Consider the following 22,816-nt stretch of genomic DNA (forward strand, 5'->3'; position numbering starts at 1 on the left):
TGAAATAATCAAAAGTCAAAAAGATCACGAACTTAACATGTTTGGTTTGTTTATATTTACGAATGGATGCTTTCATGTTTTGTTCTGATTTCGCGTGTTTATGTCTCACACGTGTTCATGAATGTCTGTTAAACAACGGGCCCGGGACCAGACTCAAGTGCTCTGCTAATTCTCAAAACATTTTGTCTTAACTGTTAGCTTGTCTCCCGTTAATTGGCTTGAAGATCCCTAACAAGTATAAAGTAGTTACGTATGGTTTGCTTGAGGCAGCACGTATGCGCCGAAAAACTAAAAGTCCCTTTCTCTATGAATATAAGAGACACGCTACTTCTATTTTGAAGTAAATTTTTATCAGTTCTGTAGACAACTACATATATCGACTGGGGCAGTTTTTTGCTCTTACCCATGAACTTGTTTAAGTTTACGTATTTCTCAAGTTTGTGTCTATCTATTATTTCTCACGTCTCTCGAGCGTGAAAGTAAGACATAATAATAAAAGGAGTTTGTAACGGATTTTCACGGTCGGGTGACGTCCTTGTGTTGCACCGGACGCAGGTTCACTATCGGAATCTTGGACGCAACCTACTATTAGACGCACCTGACCGAGTCAACCCAAGGGTTCCGTAAATACTGTTATGTGGGTGAATCCTTACAGATGTGACAATCTTTAACACCATTATTAAGATTAATTTAGATTTTTTTAGAAGATGTTACCGTTGCTAGGCACAGTGGATGGTACAGCCATATTTCAATGGTTTTAAGTAACGATTTTAAAGTGAAGATCCTTTCTTATGAAGCCCTTCGCCCCTGTCATAGTTTCAGTAATTGATATGTACGTAACTATAGTGAATTTTGTAGAAGTTGTAGATTACGTGTTTGACCGAAGAAAAGATCAGACCGCATAATAATGACTACGAGATTTTTCATAATTGGTCAGATCAGACATAATGGTAATATATCGTAGTTCCATGGTGGCCTAGGGGTCGCCCCAAATTAGGTTAGTGTTGAGATGTTGAAATGTAAAGATAAATCAATTGAATCAATTAGCATCTCAGTGGGTGGCGCTGTTATAATTATGTTATCATCAAATGTCATTGGGCAATTATTCAATTTCACAATCCCTAGATAAAAAAACTAAAATGTAAATTATTTTAATAGGTGCGTGTTGAGTGTTTAATTTCACGTTAATTAAATAGTACACACTAATTACTGGCTATATAGTAAATACTATATAATGTATAAAATAAACACGGTCGTAAAATTGTGTTGATAAATGATGTATAAACTAGACTAGCGAGATTAAATCCAATCAGTGACAAAGTTGAATAACCTAAACATGCAAAAACATCAATTTGCTATTATTTGTAAGTTATGAAAATCGACTTCCGACGATTTCGTTCCGAAATAAGGGATTGACAGCCAGATATGACTGTAAGATAAATGGGTGAAGTAATCGAGGTACCTGTTTAACGACTTTAACGAGGGAGCCAATAACACTATAATTCGGCATCAAAAGCATTTGTTGTAACAGTCATCATGTTCAAATAAACCAATTTTCATGTAGCGTAATGAGTAATGTCGACAATTAAAGCGCGCATAGCAGATCGGTCTGCGTTTGGGCATAATTGCGGGTCGCGGCCCCGCGCACTCTCATCAGCGAAGTGGGACGCCAATCAGGACCGGGAGCGCGGGATTAGCGCATATCGTCGCTTCGTCACCACTTGTAAACGCTTACCTTTTGTTTTTGGTAAAAAATTGCCATAGGGACTCGTGCAGGCGTTAGGGATTGCACCCACGCTACGTGGTCACAAAATGTTGATGCGTCATTTATGCGCAGCGTGCAACAAAATATATGACAAAAATGAGAGGAATAAGGCGCAACATTGAGAAGCGTATGTGAAAAGTGATTTTAAGTTACTAAATGTGATCATTTTCATTTTTAAGTAATTAAAAATACTCATCAAATATTCGATTATTGAACTGGCATGCATGCATAACAAGGTAAAATAGAAAAACACATGTAAAACACCGTCTCTTCTTATGACCGATTTCTGCCGATTAAAATAGGAGAGACTATAGAGAGAAACAGTGTGCAGTTTTGTTTGGCACGGGACGCTAAAAGTCACGTAGTTTTAAAGTTATCTATGAGGTTGCGACTGCGTCGGTTGGCGCGGTTTGCCTGTGCCGCTAACAGGTCTCTTCCGCCATGGCTGTCACAACACGCCGCCCAGACGCACCCTCCGTCAATTTATTGATGCCCAACGGACGAGCTCATTCGACATTCTATATTACCAGAGACAGATAATAAGTAAACTGATAATCACACCATAAAACTGTACTGAAATATAGGTAGATGGCGTCAGCCACACGTCACCTAGTTTGAAAAAAAAATGCGGTTTAGATACTTACATAGAATAGGTATTCCCTCTTTATTATTAGATATACTTTTAAAAACGCACAAAATCAGTAAAATACGATTGATTAAACATAGAGGCCGACAACAGGCCATCGAAAAGAGATCGCTCAGCGATAGAACTCTTTTAGATAACCCTTTAGATATTACTCGTACAATGCCATTTATTAAAACTTTCATAGACAGTAAGGCGATATACTTTAAAGGGATCGTGCTTACTGCTTAAATATTACTTTTTATTATTTACTTGTCTCTGAATTTACGAACCTATCAATCTGTCCAGAATTTATAAAACGACCAATAACCAGTATGAAGATAACGCATTGACGTTAAGTGAAACGATTTAAGTGTTTGTTTTTATTGTGATTGATAATTTATAGACGTTTTGTTTACAATTTTATATCGGAGTAAAACACCTATAAAGTAAATACTTTTATATAAACTTACGACCAGAAGATGCAATTTTAGTGAGAAGTTGGTACTTAATACAGATATGAAAATAGAAAAATTGTGTTGCCCTATTCCAGAAAGTTATGAACCGTAGAAGAACTTTATTTGTGCTTGTACAAAATTGTTTAGCAAGACCAATTAAATATGAATTAAACAAAGTGCAATGTGTAGCTGCAGAGTTTTTATTAAAAGTGTACCGTTACATTACTCTCGAGTGTCTACATACCTACTGAATATACTAATATAAATCCCGACCTGCTACGTCAAAAATTGGCAAACCGGCAAACCGGCTTTCAGGCCACTTGCAACCATTCCACTAACCGAATACTAGACGAATACTCCTGATTTGCTTTTGATAAGATAAGAAGAATTTATTAGCACAAAAAGAACATAAATCATCATACACAAGTTAACATAAGTATAAACGAACAGTACCCCTAGTGTAAGTTTTATCGACATCATAACGTGACGAACGCGTTTGCGTTAAGTGTCATTTTGTATAGGATTTTGAGTTTCCAAAACGTCCCGCTTGGCGCGCTCTTTCTAAATCACATACAAAATGAGACTAAACGCAAACGCGTACGTCAAGTTTCGAAATCGAATTTATTTACACTAGGGGTACAGAAAATTGTGCTAAAAGGTTTTGCGTATGCTTGTGCAGATATGAGCACGGAAACAGTCACAAAACACGTGACCAGTATTATAGTTACTTGTTTGAGCAATACATAAGGTAAATATTTGACGCGATGAGATTAAGAAGCAGTTTATATTTTACCGCGTTCGGGTCGGCTTTACATCCATGAAGAAAATTTTCAAAAGTTATTTTCCAATGGAGCCATTTTGAAGCATTTTGGCTATCCATCAGATCCGCTTCGAAAATTTCGGGTCTAAGTTACTTCTCCATTTTACCGATTCTCTTTTACATGATATGAAAATAAAGAATAAACCTGAATCTTAGGCTTTATTATGCTAAAAAAACGATAGGGAATAATGAACTGACAAAGTCAAATTTATGACACGGGGTTAACCGGTTAAACCATTAACCCAGTGGTAAAACCAGGTTTAACCTGTTAACCACGAGTTAGTGATTGGTGCAACTGGCCCTTCATGGGATAATGTCGGTGTCTTTGTCCCAGTCTTTTTCAGGGGTTATTCTCAGGGACCGTTCGACCTAGAGGTCTGTGGGACTGCTGGTACAGTTACTTTATTTTCAGCGGCGGGGAGGAGGGGTTTATAGATCGAAATGTAATTGTTAGAGGTTGGACTTCCAAGCAGTACCTAGCTAAAGATGAGGATGCAATCGGTATAAATGTAAAGTCAACACGAAAAGAGAGATCATATAAAATCTGAGAAGAGCACGCGTGGCCCTAAATAAAATAATTATCTTAATGTCCATTAGACACGGGCGTTGAGCGGGCACGCGCCGCTCTCCAAACATTCATGTAAAACTAATAAAACAATAGAGTAAATTATCCTAATTACAGCATCCTGTCTCGTGGCTTAATAATAACAAAACAATAGCTAGGCCCTTCAGTCATTAACGTGTCGCGTTCGGAAACTCAGTCGGAAGTCCAATTGGGACCAGACGCCGGATGCCAGCGATGTGAAAGCACTCACATATAATTTGTTGGTTAATTGCTGTACATACATACACTTTTGCTTATTAATTATATTCATGGACTCTGGTTGCCGGAAGAGTCTATTGCGCGCAGGATATTGCAGTGGGGTCTGATATAACTTCTCAGTCTTCTTACCCATCAGGCATTTGACAACACCGCAAAGTAAATAGAAAAAACATCCAGGAATTGAGAATAACTTTACGTTCTTAAATGTTTCGCGCCCTAATTCTTAAGGGGTGAATACATCTATCAATATAATTTCAACTAAAGAGGATAGATGGAATAACCCCTTGTGAGGAACTCGTTGTTGTCATATAAGTCATATTATAGTGCACAACTGTTTGGATGATAAATCCGTGACACTAATTGATACTTATCATTCCACAGCTAAACTTTATCAACGAGATTGAAACAGAAATATTTTGAATCCTCGCTGGCAACTAACCTATGCCCTGGCCCGATTGACAACCAGTAACACTTATTGCTGTCGTGAAGCAATTGAAATGATAAATATTAGGTAAACTGTAAACGTTATTAATATATTAAATATTGTTTAAATTAATTGATTGGCACCATTCACTTATCTGGATGTTTTTAGAACTGAATCGATTAAAGTCTCAAGCAATCCAGTATAAACTGACCTAAAATCTAGTGTAATGATGATTATGTGGGTAGCAGTAGTATTTTTGACAGTGTATGCTTAATACTAATAATTAAACGAATTTTAAATATGAAATAAAGACCCGTATCAAAAAATTTACTTAAATATTAACATAGGTATTGGAAACCATACCCAGGAACCATTAGGGGCAGATATTTTAAGAAGTGACACGCTCTGGGGTGGGTGGGGACTATTTCAGTTGACCATCTAATGTTGAAAATGAGGAGAGTCGGGATAACGAAGAGGGTTAAGCGTTGGTGAAACGATATATTTTTTAAATCTCTACTTACAATACCGCATTTTATATGTATACTGGTTTTTGTGAGCGACTGGAATAATATTCATATTGAGGCGCCAGTTGCGAAACCGCTTTGTTGACGTTTTTCTAACGGCTGGACCGTTACTGACCTGAGATAAACCCTGCATTCACATAAAATTGTTTATTGAGATAGATATATTAATAATATTAGCATTACATAAGCGTATCATCTAGTTAATAGTAAGTACTGTAAGATCGCATGTATCGGGTAGGCAGAAGATAAACCGGAGGTTCAGATCGGACATGTTTTAAGTCAATTGGCAATGATTCACGAGTCTACCCCAAATGAATTATTATAATATGAAAACAAATTTCTCATCGAACTATTAGTACTTACTCATTGAATATGAAACATACACATATACACAATACAATATGCATAGGCATTCATTTCAATTTGGTATAAAAAAATCTTGGAAGGCCTACAACTTGAGTGTGGACAAAAAACCCAGGACAGCATATTCTCTTTTAGTTGTACAGTCAGCGTCAAATACTTTGTAGCAACCAAAGTAGCCAAATAGTTCGGTACACCATATATTTAGTATGGTGTACCGAACTATTTGGCCACTTTGACTGCTACAAAGTATTTGACGCTGACTGTACGACGGTTGACGGTTATCAACAAAGATTTTGTTTGTTACAGATAATTTCTCCCTGAAGATAACTCAGACGATATAATACAGAACAACAATTAAGGGAGCCAGCCTGCAGCCCCGTACCTAATAGAAATGGGGCCATGTCTTATTTACGATGACGACAATCAATAATTTAATATGTATAATTAACGCAGGTACCTTAAGATGTATCGTGTGCCAAAGAAGCGAGACTCGTTATCATTTAATAGTAACAGAAACAAAAAGATACGAATGAAACACAATTTTCTGCAAGAACAGACCCAAAAATAAGCTCGCAGGTCACGCGCAGGCCCACGCCAACCACTTGAGTGTGACAATTGGATAATGTTGCTACAAATTGGGGCCCGAGCACATCCGAGCTCTGCGCTCGAGGGCTCTCGCCTAAACATGCAGTCTGCTGGCCTTCTGGTCGCCAACCCACTTGTACCACTTGTAGAACGTGTGGCCATTTAGCGTTCAACGAGTTCAACGACGACCAAAAATGAGCAAATGTAGAGTTTGCAGTAGGTTACTAGGCATATCGTGTCCGCATAGATTTAATTTGGCTTGTTGGGTTGGGGGATGTCTTCTTTTATTTTAACTTAATAGGCGAGTTTGTGGAACTGCCACCCAAATAGCCGTAGTTCCACTTTCTTCATTTTCAGAAAGTGGAACTACTACTACGACGGGTATTAGGGAGCAGTGATAGAGCTCAAGGGTAGGCAGTTCAAGACCCATAGTCCAGGTTAGGTCTTGGTCATGCACAATAAGAGTTTTTACGCGTAGCTGTAAGTATCAAACGATTTTGAGGAAACGAAAGTTAAATAAATAATGTCCCATTACAGAGCCGATGACAACAGGAAGGAGAGTTATTCTATTTTTGCTACATTGCAGCCGTTGAGCGTCCAATAAATGGACAATAAATCAAAACACTTCACGTTGAATGCAGCGCGACAATTCGCACAGCAGTGTCTGGGAGTGGGTAGATCCTGAGCATAATGGGCTGAGGGGTGAGGGGTGCGGTGGGTCATGAATGGGCGCAGAAGCGCGCGCGCGAGCGGTGGTCGCCTAATGAGGAAATAGGAATTAGCGGGCTTTGCCGACTGCACTTATCATAAAGAATAGTTAGGGAGGCGAGGTAGCTAAATGGCGTAATTCAACGGCGCCGTCGAGACCTATCAAAATCGAAAGATAAAATAATTTCGAAAAGAAAAGCTCGTATGGTAAAAACCATTTTAGCGGTGGGTTTGGCGAGTACGGTTTTTCCAAATTAAAAAAAAAAAACAGTTACTCGAGCGCGTCAGATATTCATACTACGTATGCCCCAAGTGCCTCTGATAACAACGGTATACTAATCTGCCGGTTTGCGTGGTGGGGGTAGGAATATAAAGTAGTCAAAAATGCAAAAAAAAAAAAAAAATTACTCGAGCGCGTCAGATTTGCGAAAGGGGTGTAAAGTAGGCCCCAAGGAAGCTCCCTTTAAAAAAACTGACGATTTCGGCGTGACGATAAGTTACGATGAATTTTTGAAAATGCAAAAACTAAAAGTTTTTTTTGAAATACTCGAGCGCGTCAGATTTTCATAGGGGAGGTTTATCTCGGTATCCTGAAAGCATATTTTCTTAATCTGACAAAAATGTTGGTGGGTTCTCTTAATCTGACCGAAAAAGGTTTTTTGGTTTCTTTTTTTTTCCTCTCTTTCTCCTTGATAAAACGGGGATTTTAAGAATGACAATAAAGCGATAGATGCAACCAACGTAAATGTAGATGAAATGTAGTACGAATTGTATTATTTATTGTATAAAAAAATGAAATGATATAAAAATATATTTCCGCGAAGCGCTCAGTCTGTATTACATGTTTATGGCAAATTCCTCTTTTTTGCTTCAATTCTTCAGTTCGTTTTGCTTACGGTACGTCCAAAAAACAATTTGAGGATCAACAGGCTATTGAATAATATACATACATGAAACTGTACATGTTAATAATACTTTTGTATACAGATACGCGTAACTTTTTCCGAGTCCACGAAAATTGTCGAGAAGCTTTAGAAAAAAAAAATTTTGAGATATAATAAAAGTCACATAATTTAGTCATCGTTATTTCATATCAATGTTTTTTAACACCCTCAGTTTTCGAGATATACCTACTCAAAAAACCGGGAGTTTGAGTTTTTATGATGCTTCAAGTCAAAAAGTTTTAACTTTGGACAAAAATGTAAAGAGACCTTTTTTGTGTAAAATAAAATTACCTTTTTAATGACGATCAAATTTCTTTAATTTTATATAACTAGGTATCATTTTATCTGGGAATAACAACATAATACATATAAAACTTAAAATCTAAATCTAAAAATAAATAAAACTAATCTTAAAATAAATAATTAAAAACTAACCCCCTGCGGCATGGTGCCGTAGATGCTGGCAGCATTTCCTCGTTGTATCGCAATACTTATTCTCTGTGCGAGGAAGCTGCCAGCTCTACGATCACCGGTAGCGTCTTCTATTTTTTTGGCTAATTCCTTAAATAGTGTAGATGCATTCGGACCCCACGGGCCAAGGGTCTCGACGCCAAAAGGTACGAAATGGTATTCGGGGCCGAGACCCCTATATTTGATCTTTTTTAATTTTTCGGCCGCCTCTGCCGCCGCGCCGGGTTTTGAAGTTGTGCCGTGGAGATGAGACGGGGCTAGCTAATTACCTTTTTTGTTTATTTAAACTTTTTTTTTGCAAAATGTATCGTTCGCGACTTATATGCCGCAACGCGTTTTCCGAAAGACGAAATGGCTCCTCCACACTTCCGGTCATGCGGAAACCGGCAGATTTTGTATTTTTAGTAAATTTTAGATTATATTCTTCAAAATAAAAAATAAAAAAATCGCACTCGAGAATGCCGGATTGACATTTTTTTTTACAAGTTCGCGACCCTATAACTCGGCGGCGTCAAGGACTTATCGTCAGATTAGTTAAATTTAGTCTTAAAACACTAGAATCAACCCCCAATATCTTAATCTGACGCGCTCGAGTATTACAGACTATCAATTTTTTTTTACTACTCTGATCGTCTATCCTAGGCGCGCGTCACTACATATAGAACTAAATACTTTACAAGGTTGTTCTATTAGGTCTAAGGTATCTCTCATATCTTAAACTGCCACGCTCGAGTATTACCGAAAATTCCCCTATTCGCCGCCCTAACTAGAACACCGCTTCTGACCTTACTTTGCTGGAAATTCGGGGTAATTTGAACATGCTCTACAGAAAACTGATATCGATGAAACTGTGATGACAGTGGAACACGGCAGCGTGTCACGAGATTCACGAGTGAGTAAATTGTAAGAAGGACGAACCGAAAACTAAGCTAACATACGGAGACAAGTAATAGTGTTCGTGATAGACCACATCCAGGCAATAACTAGCAGGAAATGCCCAGTAACCCAAGTTCTAGGAATGGTTTGAGCTGTTTGTTTGGGTGCCCCGCGTCTATGGTATGTAGCCGTCTAGAGCCTAATTGACGCTAGGATTATTTGTGAAATAGGTAGGCTTATTGCGAAGATTAAGCAATTTAACGCGGGCCAAAAATAGCCTAGGAGCAAGACAGAGAAAAGACGCATTCTAATAGGTATGAGACAAATTAATACTACCCACTATTTAATTAGGTGATTATTTAACTTTTCATGCTTAAAATAGGTACTATAAGTATTTACATGCGTTGATTGTAACAGTTTTGACTAACGAAAAGTAGTTATAATTTTTACATAAACAGAAGATATTGTAAAATAGTTAAGATAAATCTCATCAAGAAGACGATTGCTAAAGCCTGACTTTGTTCAGAGGTAAATTTTGGTTCAATCGGAAACCCTGAACCACGAACTAGCAGGGGGTCAAATCTAACTTGCAAGGTTTGATTACAGAGAAATACCGGGACATGTGAAGGTAAAAAAGTAACGTACCGTAAGTTAGGTGGCTACCTAACTATATAGTCTAATAACTCCCAACTATGGATGGTCCAAAACTAACTCGGATAATATCTTAGTTTAGGTGAGTTATTATTATTTATTATTATTATTATTTATTTATATCCTAAATTTATATGTCAACACTACCTTAAGATAGTTGAGTCACGGCTTGCAATTGGTAGTAGGTACCTACATATACTGTGTCTAAGGATCTGTCTGAGACTGCAAGTAATCTAGGCGCGAACTAAAAATAAACGTTGTAATCAGCGTTGATTAGCTAATAGAAATGGAAGGGGCATTTCGTCTGCATGCCTCGCTGCAGCTAATTGTCGCATACGCACATTGCACGCTTCATTGGTAAAAGTTCTCGTGAGAAAAGCTACGACGAAATTATGACAGACAAGTCGGACAGCTGAATTGATATAGGGCACTCTGATGAAAGATTGCGTTTGAAAATATGAAAAGTAGGCACGCAAAAGACAATACACGACGGCTGTGGTCGTTATGTAAGACTATTTAACAGTTTATTATTTTAATTTCCTAAAACAGATCGTTTTGGATAACACACTATTCAATTTAGAGTCTTCTTACTAGTACAACGGAAATGCGCGTCGCTGTGTCGTCGTAAGGTCAATTACATTGAACAGTTTTTTTTTTTCAACAATAGGATTTACCGAAATACTCATAAGTGCGTCGTTTACCACTCCTTGTCAGTAAAGCCTATTATTTATGTCTCATTATTCTATAACTTTAAAATGTCTAATTTGCTTAGTGGCCACAAGGTTCAGTTAGATCATTAATATTCTGAATATTCATGTATGCACCTGACGCCAGTCAATGTCCGTCCTCGTTTTGGTTCCACCACAATACCATACAAATCTTTGTTTTGATGGTTTTGCTCTACTGGCTCTATGAATATTTTATTTAAATAAGCAGTGACTGTAAGCTCCACGAGTTTCCCACGTTAACATTTAATGATTGAAATAATCACACTGCTTTACTTAAATATTCATGTTATGGCATTACATTAAGGCCCAATAAAGTCCAGCGGTGAAAATAATTATAATTGATATAGAGTGGACGCCGAATTCATAACGAAAAGATTACAATTTGTATAGGCTTGAAGATTTGTGTGTTGATGATTACAAGGTGTGTGTAATAACACTTGACGTGATAACAGACGTGTAATTATTCAAGATACACCTAGAATTTTCTTTACCTTTTACGTCTCTCAGACTTATGTCTAGCCCATGGTGGCGGTCTGGCGGTGGGCACAAAGTAACCGATAGGGAGAAGTGAAGAGCTGCCATAAGAATTATTTAGATTAGCAAGCGGAGTCACAACCCTCAGCAGTGAGGGACCGACTTGGAAAGAGGATGGTCGCTGGAGCTTTGGGGTCCTTTCATAGTTAAATATCATTGCATTTTTAACTTCCCCATAAATCATTAATGCAAAAGTATTCTGTCACGTTTCGTTACAGAGATTGCACGCGATCGACCCTACGGTTACCTTTTCCGCTGCACAATTAAACGTCTATTTCACACATAAATTTTACAGGTTAACCTTCGACCGGTCATTACTTCCTATGGTGATTGTTCACTTCCGAACAAGGCACCGAAGCGTGAGTGGATATGGATTGAATTCCAATAGATCCGGCCGGTGATGTCGTGTACTGACACAGTGAATTTTATGCATGACCAAAATTGTATGCATCAGTTGGTTAGCTTTGGTATGGGTCTGATTGTAAAATAGGGTGCTTCGTGGACCTCTTATGCATCAGAAACTTCATAGTTGAAATCTGTAGCAGCATAAGTGTATTTAATATTAATTTCATCTTTAGTTTTAGCAATTAACCGCTAAGTCTAACTCTAACAGAACCACGTATTTAATGATGGTAAAACTGTTCTGTATTATTTTCTGATTTCATAAAACGGATGTGATTCATGAAACCATCTTCAGCATGAGTGGTATAAAAGAAGGGTAATATAATATCCATACAAAATCAAGATGTAGGTACGCTCTATGTATTGGTAAAAGAAAAATGCGTTACGCATCTAATCAGTCTAATCATGAAGGGGTACATATTCAATTTATTTTTTGATTTGTACCACTTAAGCGAACTCTTGAAGCTAACAAGTCAACCCTAACATCCTGGGCGCAGCAAGAACCAGGAGAGCTACAGATTTGAACTCTAAAATAGATCCGAGGGGGAGCAACTAGCAGCTTCCTTCCTGCGCGCGCATCCGGCGGTGGCTCTCACGCGCCCCTCGCACCATGGCCTATGGCATGGTCAATGACCATGTCATTTCACGCCAAATACCTACAGTTACAATTTTTAGGATTTTTAAAGGAAATAAATTAAAAGTGAAAATTCACTGTCTTGGCTTGGGTGGGACTTAAACCCACTACCACTGGATCACTTAGTAGAGTGCTCTGCCATTACAGCTAGTATTTCCAACATATATGAGCCATAGGGAGGCTATTAGGGAGCACGATACTAGTGATCCAGTGGTTGTGGGTTCAAGTCCCATCCAAGACAGTGAATTTGCCATTTTAATATATTTCTAAGCTGAATATCATGATTCGCAGATGTTTCTGATCGATACAAAATTACTCAAATTTTGTTTACTAGCAAATACCTACATTACCTATACATTCAATTTTTATTTTTATTCTATTTATTCATATTAATTAACACAACATAACAGTTTAAACTAAAGCACTGTGAAATGACAAATTAAACCTAGACAATCTAGACATATACATTACGAATATGTCAAAACTAAACATTAGTAATATAATAACGTATTACTAGTGACACATGTCAAACAGAGGAGGGACGAACACCCATCTTCTCGCTTAACCTCAGACATTCATCACGCCTTACCACCCATCTACTTGCAAACAATGTAAATAGGACCAAAACACACACTGACACTTTTAATTGCCGTTGCAAATTTAACAGAATTCATGACAAAATGAACAATGCACTGTATGAGGGCCGCTTAATTGAGAACCCTTGGTTTATTGTTCTAATACGAGTAGGTATTATACGAAGATTACACATTTCTGTTTTCAGAGAGGTTTGATACAAGTATTACCGTTTTTGTTGAAGGCCTGCTTTTATAATCGGATATTTTAAATAAATTGCAACATTTCAGCACTTTACAGACCACTGCAGAGCATTACCCTTTTTAGGGTTCCGTAGTCAACTAGGAACCCTTATAGTTTCGCCATGTCCGTCTGTCTGATGTCTGTCTGTCTGTCCGAGGCATTGCTCAGTGGTCGTTAGTGCTAGAAATCTGAAATTTGGCATGGATATATACATCAATAAAGCCGACAAAGTCGTACAATAAAATCTAAAAAAATATTTTTTTTAGGGTATTTCCCCTCTACGTAAAGTGGGGGTGTTTTTTTTTTTTTTTTTTTTGCTTCAGCATTACAGTGTGGGGTATCGTTGGAAAGGTCTTTCAAAACGAATAGGGGTCTTCAACAAACATTTTTTTTATAAAATGAATATTTTCGGAGATAATCGCTCCGAAAGAAAAAAAAATGTGTCCCCCCCTAACTTTTGAACCATAGGTCCAAAAAATATGAAAAAAATCGTGGAAGTAGAGCTTAAGAAAGACATTATACGAGCGGACATGATCTATTTAGCTGTTTTTGAGTTATTACAAAAAGTTTACCCTTCATAGTAAAAAAACGTACATCCACAGTTCATCCCTTGGTTAACAATCTACTATACTTTAAGCTCCATTTTAGCTTATTGTGACGGAAAAGTAACTACGGAACCCTACTCTGAGCATGGCCCGACATGCTCTTGGCCGGTTTTTTTAAGTAGATTTACGCTTACTCAGTTTACGCCAATCGTCTCGGTTCTGAGATAATTTTCTCCAGAAATGACAAGCAAAAATCCAAATGTCAGTTACAAGCAATTAAAACTAGTCATGACTACTAAGTAGTACTACTTTGATGTGAAATTAAAAGTACATTTATTTTGTTTTATGTTGAGCCTAAGAAAGAGGATATTTATAATAGTTTTAATTCCAAGAACATATGAAGTGTTTAGAGAAGAGCATAACATGCGATCCTAATAATCCATGGTTTTGATATCAAAGCGTTGAAATTCTGAGAAAGTATTAAGATGTTAAATCTTAACGACGTGCTACAGAGCCTCTTAAGCCGCGCCAGCGGAAAAGACCAAATAATTATTAAGTTTGTTAATCCACACTACACTACACATAGTGACCAAATAAGTGCCTATTCTTTAAAATACAGAGCTGCATAAAGAGTGTGCTGAGCTACCTAGAAAGATGCACCTGTGTGCTGATACACCTACATTTACAAGATCGCATCACTTTTTAGCAATGTCTGAGTCTCAATCACTATCCTATAGATAGGTATTTTATGCTGAGCTTAAACCTCCGTTCATGGCTAAGTAAAAAAAGCACCTACTTAGTAAATCTTTCATAGGAACTTGATTAAACTTGCGAGACAAATCTATATCATGTACGCAAATAACAATCAGTCTTTATTTTTACTCCTCTCTGGCGGTCAGTACAGTAAACTAAACTCTCATCAGGTTGTTATACTTGTTACCTACCGATGTCTGAAGGAGTGCACAGTGTATGCATTTTGTTTCTCTCACGTTCACCTACACCGGCGTGTCGAGTGACGGTACCAATGCAAGCGATGGCAGGCTCTTCAACTACTTGCTTGTATGGTTTGGTTTAGATTTTAAGTTAAGCGCTCTGTCCCACGAAATAAGTAACAGACCCATGTTATAACTTAGTGTTATGCATGTCGTCATGTTGTATCTCTTTTTTAGGGTTCCGTAGTCAACTAGGAACCCTTATAGTTTCGCCATGTCCGTCTGTCTGTCTGTCTGTCCGAGGCTTTGCTCCGTGGTCGTTAGTGCTAAAAAGCTGAAATTTGGCATGGATATATAAATCAATAAAGCTGACAAAGTCGTACAATAAAATCTAAAAATTTAATTTTTTTAGGGTACCTCCCCTACACGTAAAGTGGGGGTGACATTTTTTTTTCGCTTCAACCTTAGAGTGTGGGGTATCGTTGGAAAGGTCTTTCAAAACTAATAGGGGTTTTCAAGAAACATTTTTTGATAAAGTGAATATATTCGGAGATAATCGCTCCGAAAGAAAAATAAAATGTGTCCCCCCCCCTCTAACTTTTGAACCATAGGTCCAAAAAATATGAAAAAAATCGTGGAAGTAGAGCTTAAGAAAGACATTGAATGAAAACTATAGCGGACATGATCAGTTTAGCTGTTTTTGAGTTATCGCAAAAAGTTTTCCCTTCATAGTAAAAAGACTTACTTTAATTAGGTACTGATTATGCAAATTTGCCTATTTGTTTAACTCGGGTGAAAGGTACCGTTTCATCCCTTGGTTAACAATTTACTATACTTTAAGCTCCAGTTTAGCTTATTGTGACGGAAGAGTAACTACGGAACCCTACACTGAGCATGGCCCGACATGCTCTTGGCCGGTTTTATTGTATAAGTTGATGGTCTCATCGGAAGATCAGCGCTGGAAGTCGCCAGCAACATTTCGTGACACTTTATTCTCACTATGTTCTCTTTTATGTATGGTTATTGACTGTATGCGTGTTTGCGAATAAATTCTACTCTATTCTATTCTATTTTGTGTAGAACATGTAGATATTTGAAGTCATTTATTTCAAAGACTCTTCTTGTTATTGTGCGATAGGGTTCATGCCGAAGGAACCTCTCTTTGGCATAATATGTACGTCTAAACTAAAAGAGACCTAATAAATAAAATTAATTGAAAATCTTCTTTACGATCTCGAAATCTTGTTGCCTAATAAGTGCCTATAGCTAAGTTTGTAATTCGTTAAACTAAGGGTAGGTATGTTTCACAAAGTCTGAGTAAAGAATTGGATAGCTAATAAACTAATAAACGTAGCACTTTATCTACCAGTTAAGCTTATTTGAAGATTCTGTAAGGCCACCGATGATGACTTTATTCGTCCGATAAAGTGGCAAGTAGCTAATTCAGGACTTTACTTGGACATTGTGAAACAGACCCTGAGTGTAGTAGGTTCCTATTTGTATTTAAAGATTTTAAAGTAATTTATAAAATTTGACAACCTTATAGGTCTTACTCGTAAGGGGCTTAATTAACGCTTTTAAGGTTTTTAAGTAAACGTTTCTCAGTTATCGATCAAAATTATGACTTATGTGACGGCAAACAACAATAACTGCACAATGTTAACCATTACAAAGCCGTAAGCAATAATAAAATATGAAATTGGAAACAAGTCAATTGACTCGAATGAAAGCGGAGGGGTGCGTATGCGCAAAGTATTCCCATTGCGGACCAGCAATGCATCGAATGATTACTCCTTCCAGGTTATGTTGGATCTTAAGAGCAATTCCTAGCTGAGCAACTTTTCAAATCTCGAATTTTTGAAGCTATGTTTCTGTCGCGCTGCGGTGGGCGGGAGCCGGAGCTATCTAAGTGTGAGTGCGCGCACACAGACGCGAGACTCGTGCGCTCGCTCATTGCGCGCCGTTCCGTCGACATCGCCCGCGAGCCAGACGGAATTTATTCTGCGCTGCCCGACGCAAGTTGTTTTTGTTGTTACCACGTAATATTGTTTTTCATTTTTATATTATACTGTATCTATTACACCCTAATACCAAACACCCTATCATCTGTACTAAAAATATTTTACACCTATGATGACGAAATAATAAATTATTGATTGATTGATATTAATTACCATATAGGTAAAAACTGCAAAAAAGAATGATGTCTCAGCTTCGGTTGTCGTCGTACGGTCAAGTGCAAAAATATGTATCGAAAGAATAGTCTCATAAATATGGTACTACGCTCTTATTACACTGGAATAAGATGCTATGGGACATATTTTTGAGTAAGATGTGTACACCCATATTTTTACACTTGACTGTACCTATCCGTATCAGTAAGTTGGGAGTGATCATGGTGTGTTGTGAAATTTTGTAAGTAGGTATAAATATACCTATGGTTAAACTACAATCTGTTTAACTTGTAGTACGATGGGGCTAAACTTGGGCCGCCTTATTGAAGAACGTTTCGCAATGACAATCTGGGTAAAGTATGTTGGGATAATGCCGGACAATTTTGGGACCAATTGAGAGAACTCGTAAAAAAATGTTTTTTCGAGATCTCAACACGTGACAGATTCTTGAAGTACGTAGCGAATCGTTAAATAATAACCGTAGATTCGGCCTGAATTTTGGTAATCTTCAATATAGAACGGTTTTAGTTTTATACCTGTGTAAAGATGAGACATACTTTTTTTAGGGTAACGAGTGTTTTGCCATCAAGGGAGAACATTGGATGGTGAAAAAAAGTTGCTTCTAATGGAAAGAGAATAAGGTATCACAAAGAAATAGGTCCGGTGTCTATCCTTTTGTATCCGATCTTAACCCTGATACAAAAATTGATAAAATTGTGGCTCTCAAACTTTGATACCTATGTCATAAGTAAACAATGTGCTAAGAAACCTCTTATTGTAAGGTTTACCCGAAGTAATAAAAAAAAACCACTAACTATTATTTTAGTTGCGAAGTTTTGACAATTTAAGATTTCGTGAACTGTACAGGTTTAGGGAAAGTGTAAATGTATTGTTTATTGAATGGAATGTACTGGAAGATATTAAGTACTTAAGTAGGAGGGACAAAAATCAAAATAAAAAATAATCGTGCCCAGTCATTTTTAATGAAGGTCGCCAAAAAAAAAAGAATCAAACTTAGAAATCAAAAAGACTAAGTAGTTCTTTTAAAAGGTCAAGGTCACTGAGAGCCCATCTTGAAGTATGGAAAATAATTAAAATTGCGATTTTGTTGGTTTAATTTTGCAATTATGTATATATATATATATATATATATATATATATATATAGTTGCTATACAATCTTTTTTTTTTTTGTTAATATGTAAGGATCGTATGTAAAGAGTAAAGTAAATATATAGGAAAAGAGAGCCCTCTTGAAGCATTTTAAGGAAACTAATTTCGAAGCCCTATCTCTATTTTGTATCCGAAACTAGCAATGTATGTATGCGTGCACATCTACATATGCATCCGTATGTGTAGGTACTTTATTGCGAAAAATTGCTCATTTATTTTACTCGATTTTGTTATAAATTTCAACATGTATCATCATCCCTATACAATATAAATACTCTTTATTGCACACCTCAATAAAAGAAAACAATACAAAAGAAAATTTAAAACACATAAGCACAGGTAAACAACATGCGGTCTTATCGCTAAAAGGCAACCTTTGGGTTGCGGAAATTAAAAAAAATACATTGTCAGTAACCGTCGCGCTGGTAGTGGTACTGGATAAAAATAATGGTACGAAAGTGTGATCAAGAAAACAATAAATGTGATAATTAAGGTCAGTAGGTAAATTGAAGAAAATTTAAAGTTTGATAATCACTGCTGTTTTTTAAATAGGTAAAGATCTGATTGTTTCTGGTCCGATCTTTACCTGGAAGGGTCAAGATCGGATATCGGTCTACAGCAGTGCTAGGTCTGTTAACACAATTACAAAAACAAACACAGTTTCATCACAATACGCAAAATAAATTACAGAGCGAAGATCGGATAGAAGGAAGAATTCGCGAAATTTACCTTGCTCTCTGTGATTGCACATAGCACAAGCCCGACTCCCTGAGCGACGCGGGGACACTGACAGTCGAGGCGCAATGAAATGGCGTCTTACACAATGTTGCCAACATTAAAAAATAAAGCATTTCAAAATGGCCCTTATTTTGATATCGGCTAGCCGTAATGTAATACGGCGGATTATACAATACGACTGCGATACTTATATATAAATCCCCTCGTCAATGTAATTTCATTAAATTTGCTATTTAGTGGCAAACATCAAAGTAGTTATCTTTTACTTGTGACGCACAAGTGTGAGCAATGTAAAATACTATATTTCTAAAAAAAATTGCCTACTACGTAATAAAAGAAAATGTGATTATTAAATTATAATACGAAAGGTGGTCAAATCGCAAAATGCTGTCGTTTTATTTAAAATAATGAAATAATTAGACCAGTTCCGTAAGTACCGGGAAATCCCGGTTCTTTAAAACAGTACCGGTTCTGCAATCTTATAATCAATCGTATATTTAGAAACTGTCTCCGCCTCCAATTCGTGCGATAAGGACAACTGCAGCTCGGACCGAAATTCACTCGCAAAAAACTCAAAAATCGAGGTTTCGCTCTCGACTGTTTCCTCCTCCAAAACGCAACTAATCATTATGAAATTTTGGAAATTTCAAGACGAAGAAATAATCTATGCCGCTATGTTTTGATTTTTTGGATATTTTTTGTCATATTTGTATACTGTACCTTTTTTTACAGCCAATTCAATTTAGCCGTTTTTGCGATTTTCGAGGCGGTGTATCTTTCTTCAAAATAAAATAATCCAAAAAAGCAAAACATAGCGGCACAGATATTGATGATATTGATCTTATTTGAAAAAATCACTGCTCTAGGTTAAAAATCCAGGGAGGAATCAGTCGAGAGCGTTTGTATGGAAAAATCGCAACTAGGAATTCCTCTTAAGATCCAGAAAACAGTGCGAAACGAAAATCACAGCTTGACATTATGCCTTAATTTTATTTTAGTATTTTTTTCGAAATTAAGTGTTTTTCAATGTTTTTCAGTTAGTTACCTATAGGTCTACGGATAGGTCACGTACCATACAGTAATGATATCTTGCTTTACCCGTCTAACTAAGCTAACTCTAGACTGGACCGACTTTTAAAGAAAAAAGTGTGGAGGTAGAGGTGTTATGTATTATATTATAAATCATATTTATAGAAATTTGACATTCCACACTTTGTTATCGCAAATGCCATGCTGAGAGAGGTTGGTCTGAATTTATACCTTAGTGGAAAAAGGAACAGGACCACGGTACACAAACTGCACACTTTTAACTGTTTAATTAAATTATTTAACCGCTTATAGTTACCTTGTATCATCCACGATAATGCGCAGATTCGAGTCAAAGCACGCGTCTTCGTGAATGACACGATTTATATCATCAGCCGTCTGATTGTTTTCCAACGGTGTGGTATAAAAATAATAGTACTTAGTAATTAAATTAAAAGTGTAAACTAGGTACCTACCCTGTTATAATGGTTTGCCGAAGCGATCGATCTGCCTAAGCTCGGTAAGCGGCTGTAACCACACTGCGTCTCGCCCTGAGGTCTCGCCACTCGAAACGGTTTTTTGCGTAGGGGCGTAAATTGGACGCTGCTGATAATTTCGACATTAACCAGTAGCCGCTCGTCAGGGTTTGGCGGGAACAGCCCGTTTTATGTCAGTTTTTGTGCACTCCAGTGATGGATAGAATAACAGAGTAGTTAAAATGAATGAATTGTTTGTATTGGTACCGATGTAATTTGGAGTAGGTACTTCCCGTAGGTTGTTTAGAATTAAATCATATTTTTTGACTTTAAATTGATCCCAATTTCGACAAAATGTTTTAAAACCTATATTAACTACACAGCCTTTTTTTCTTAGATAACACTTATAATACATAATACCATACCGTGTCGAAAATTCTCTTAGATTGTCCCTAGAGCTAGTTTTATGCTGACAATCCTTTAGGAAGTTTGCGGCAGACCCCATTTGAGTTTTGTTTACCTAGGTATTTTAAGTGAACTGTGAAATCTTCGTAATATATTTTCTAACGAAACTTATAACTAAACATTACAGTTTATAGACAAGATATCTTTGGAACTTAACACTAATTTCGAAATAATTTACTTTTAAAATAGTTTTATACCTTTAAAGCCCGTTGGCTTAAATTTGTGGTTATACAAAATATCTACGCTGTATAATATCTAGTAATTTCCGCATTGCTACCATGATGATATTAATTAGGTTTAATGAGATATGTCTGGACTTAATCTCAGTTTGACACGAGCAGCACGAATGTTGCTCCAGGGCCCAATAGTCACAAAATAAATGTTAATACATATTATATACCAATTTAATATGAATACCAGGCGTGTCGTTCTCACATATCTAGGCTAATACGCTCTAGAGCAAGGGAGCAGAGTTAATCAATTATGTTTTGATATCATTTTTAAACCTTATTTACACATTTCAGAATAAGGCCCTAGTATCATCAACGTTCATATGTCAATGCGTATACTATCGATTGGCAGATATTCACGCATATATTAAAAACATTATATCGCATTAAAAGGCCATAGGTCTTCGATACGGTAAACATCAGCAATTAGATAAATTTTAAAGTAATTATTTTTGTATGGCAACATATACTTATTCCACCAACACCACGTCGCCACTTAATGTAACGAGAATAACACCTGATAAGCCGTCTTTTGTGTAATTGATTTGTGTTATACCTATTCTTAACTCAAAATAGTAACTCGTTCGAGAGACAAGGTGATCTTTCTTTGATCTTTGGTATTTATTTCGTAACCGAAAAGGTTCGATGCATCAGTATCATCAAAAACACAAAACTTTTATGACATTACGATTCACGAAATGTCTTGTCGGGACAGTTTCCGTTTACCATTAAAATATGTAGCTTGCCCAACAGTCAAATCTCTCAGAAAATATATAAAATTCTGCAGTAAATTCGGCTTATCGAACTTATGTTTTACGATCGACTGAGTAACTTACAATGATATGTTTATGACAATAACAAAGTTGTAACAACTAGCGTAAATAACAAAAACGTGTTCATGTTTCTCATGTAAATATATACATACTTAAAGCAGTGCTGTTTACATATATGAATGATTATAAAAGATTACGAAATGCGAAAAGCAGATTGTTGAATTGAATTAGTCAACTCATCGATGTTTTTTTATTCATCAGAAATTAAAGAGCTACGCTCTTCTCGGTGAAGCAATCTCCAGGTATTTCTTTCCCTGGCCTTTTCTTTGACAGCCTGACACGACACGACGTTCTCTTTCTCCTTCACTTGGTCCATGTATGTCCTTATTGGCTTTCCTCTCTTCATCTTTCTTTCGACTTTCCCTTTTATGGTGGTCTTGATGAAGTCGTCGTGTCGTAACAGATGTCCCAATATGTTTCCTCTTTTCCTTTCAATGGTTCTCATTAAGCACCATTTTTTTTATTAATAGTTTTTAATTCATTTTCTTATGCGCTACGCAGCACTACGCTATGTAGTACTATAGATTTCAATAAAAAATATAATTACCTGCTGGACGCTGCATTCGGCACCACAGTTGACGTCGAAGCGGCCATCTCCAGTACGGTTCTGAAACAAGCCATAATATTAATTAACAAAGTACATACTTTGACAGAGTTTATATTTGAATTCATTTGAGTACAGTCGGCGTCTAAATTTGATAACGCACAGAGAAAGCACATGAAGTTAAAATTGATGTCAATACCTACACTAAGAAAAAATAATGATCGGTCAAATCGGTTGTCACTTTCCATACAAGTAATCCATAGACATTGCTTTTAATGGATGGATGGATATTTGAAAAAACATTCATTGCTGATATTGCGAAAATCACGTGGTTATTATGCAAGTGGCTACCTTTTGGCCTCAGTAAGTACAATGTAGAGGCGAAAGACCTGTTTATTTATTGCATACTGAATCTTATTAAGAATTAAGCCCCCTGACGGTAGGCTGTCACCGTGGCCTATGAACGCCAGCGACTATAGGAGTGTTATATGTGCGTTGCCTCTTTTAAAACCTCCTTTTTGAAGAACCTAATA

General features: G+C 36.9%; 1 protein-coding gene across 4 annotated transcripts in view; it reads right to left on the reverse strand.

Moving 5' to 3' along the window:
• Positions 1-22,816, reverse strand: part of LOC133522890 (proto-oncogene tyrosine-protein kinase ROS) — a 70,051-nt gene that overhangs the window by 34,762 nt on the left and 12,473 nt on the right. For all 4 annotated transcript variants that reach the window (XM_061858355.1, XM_061858352.1, XM_061858353.1 and 1 more), the window contains exon 2: positions 22,287-22,346. In XM_061858355.1, the coding sequence (XP_061714339.1) occupies positions 22,287-22,346 (60 nt within the window). The remainder of the gene's footprint in view (positions 1-22,286; positions 22,347-22,816) is intronic.

This window comes from Cydia pomonella, chromosome 11 (genome assembly GCF_033807575.1).
Source record: "Cydia pomonella isolate Wapato2018A chromosome 11, ilCydPomo1, whole genome shotgun sequence".
NCBI lineage: Eukaryota > Metazoa > Arthropoda > Insecta > Lepidoptera > Tortricidae > Cydia > Cydia pomonella.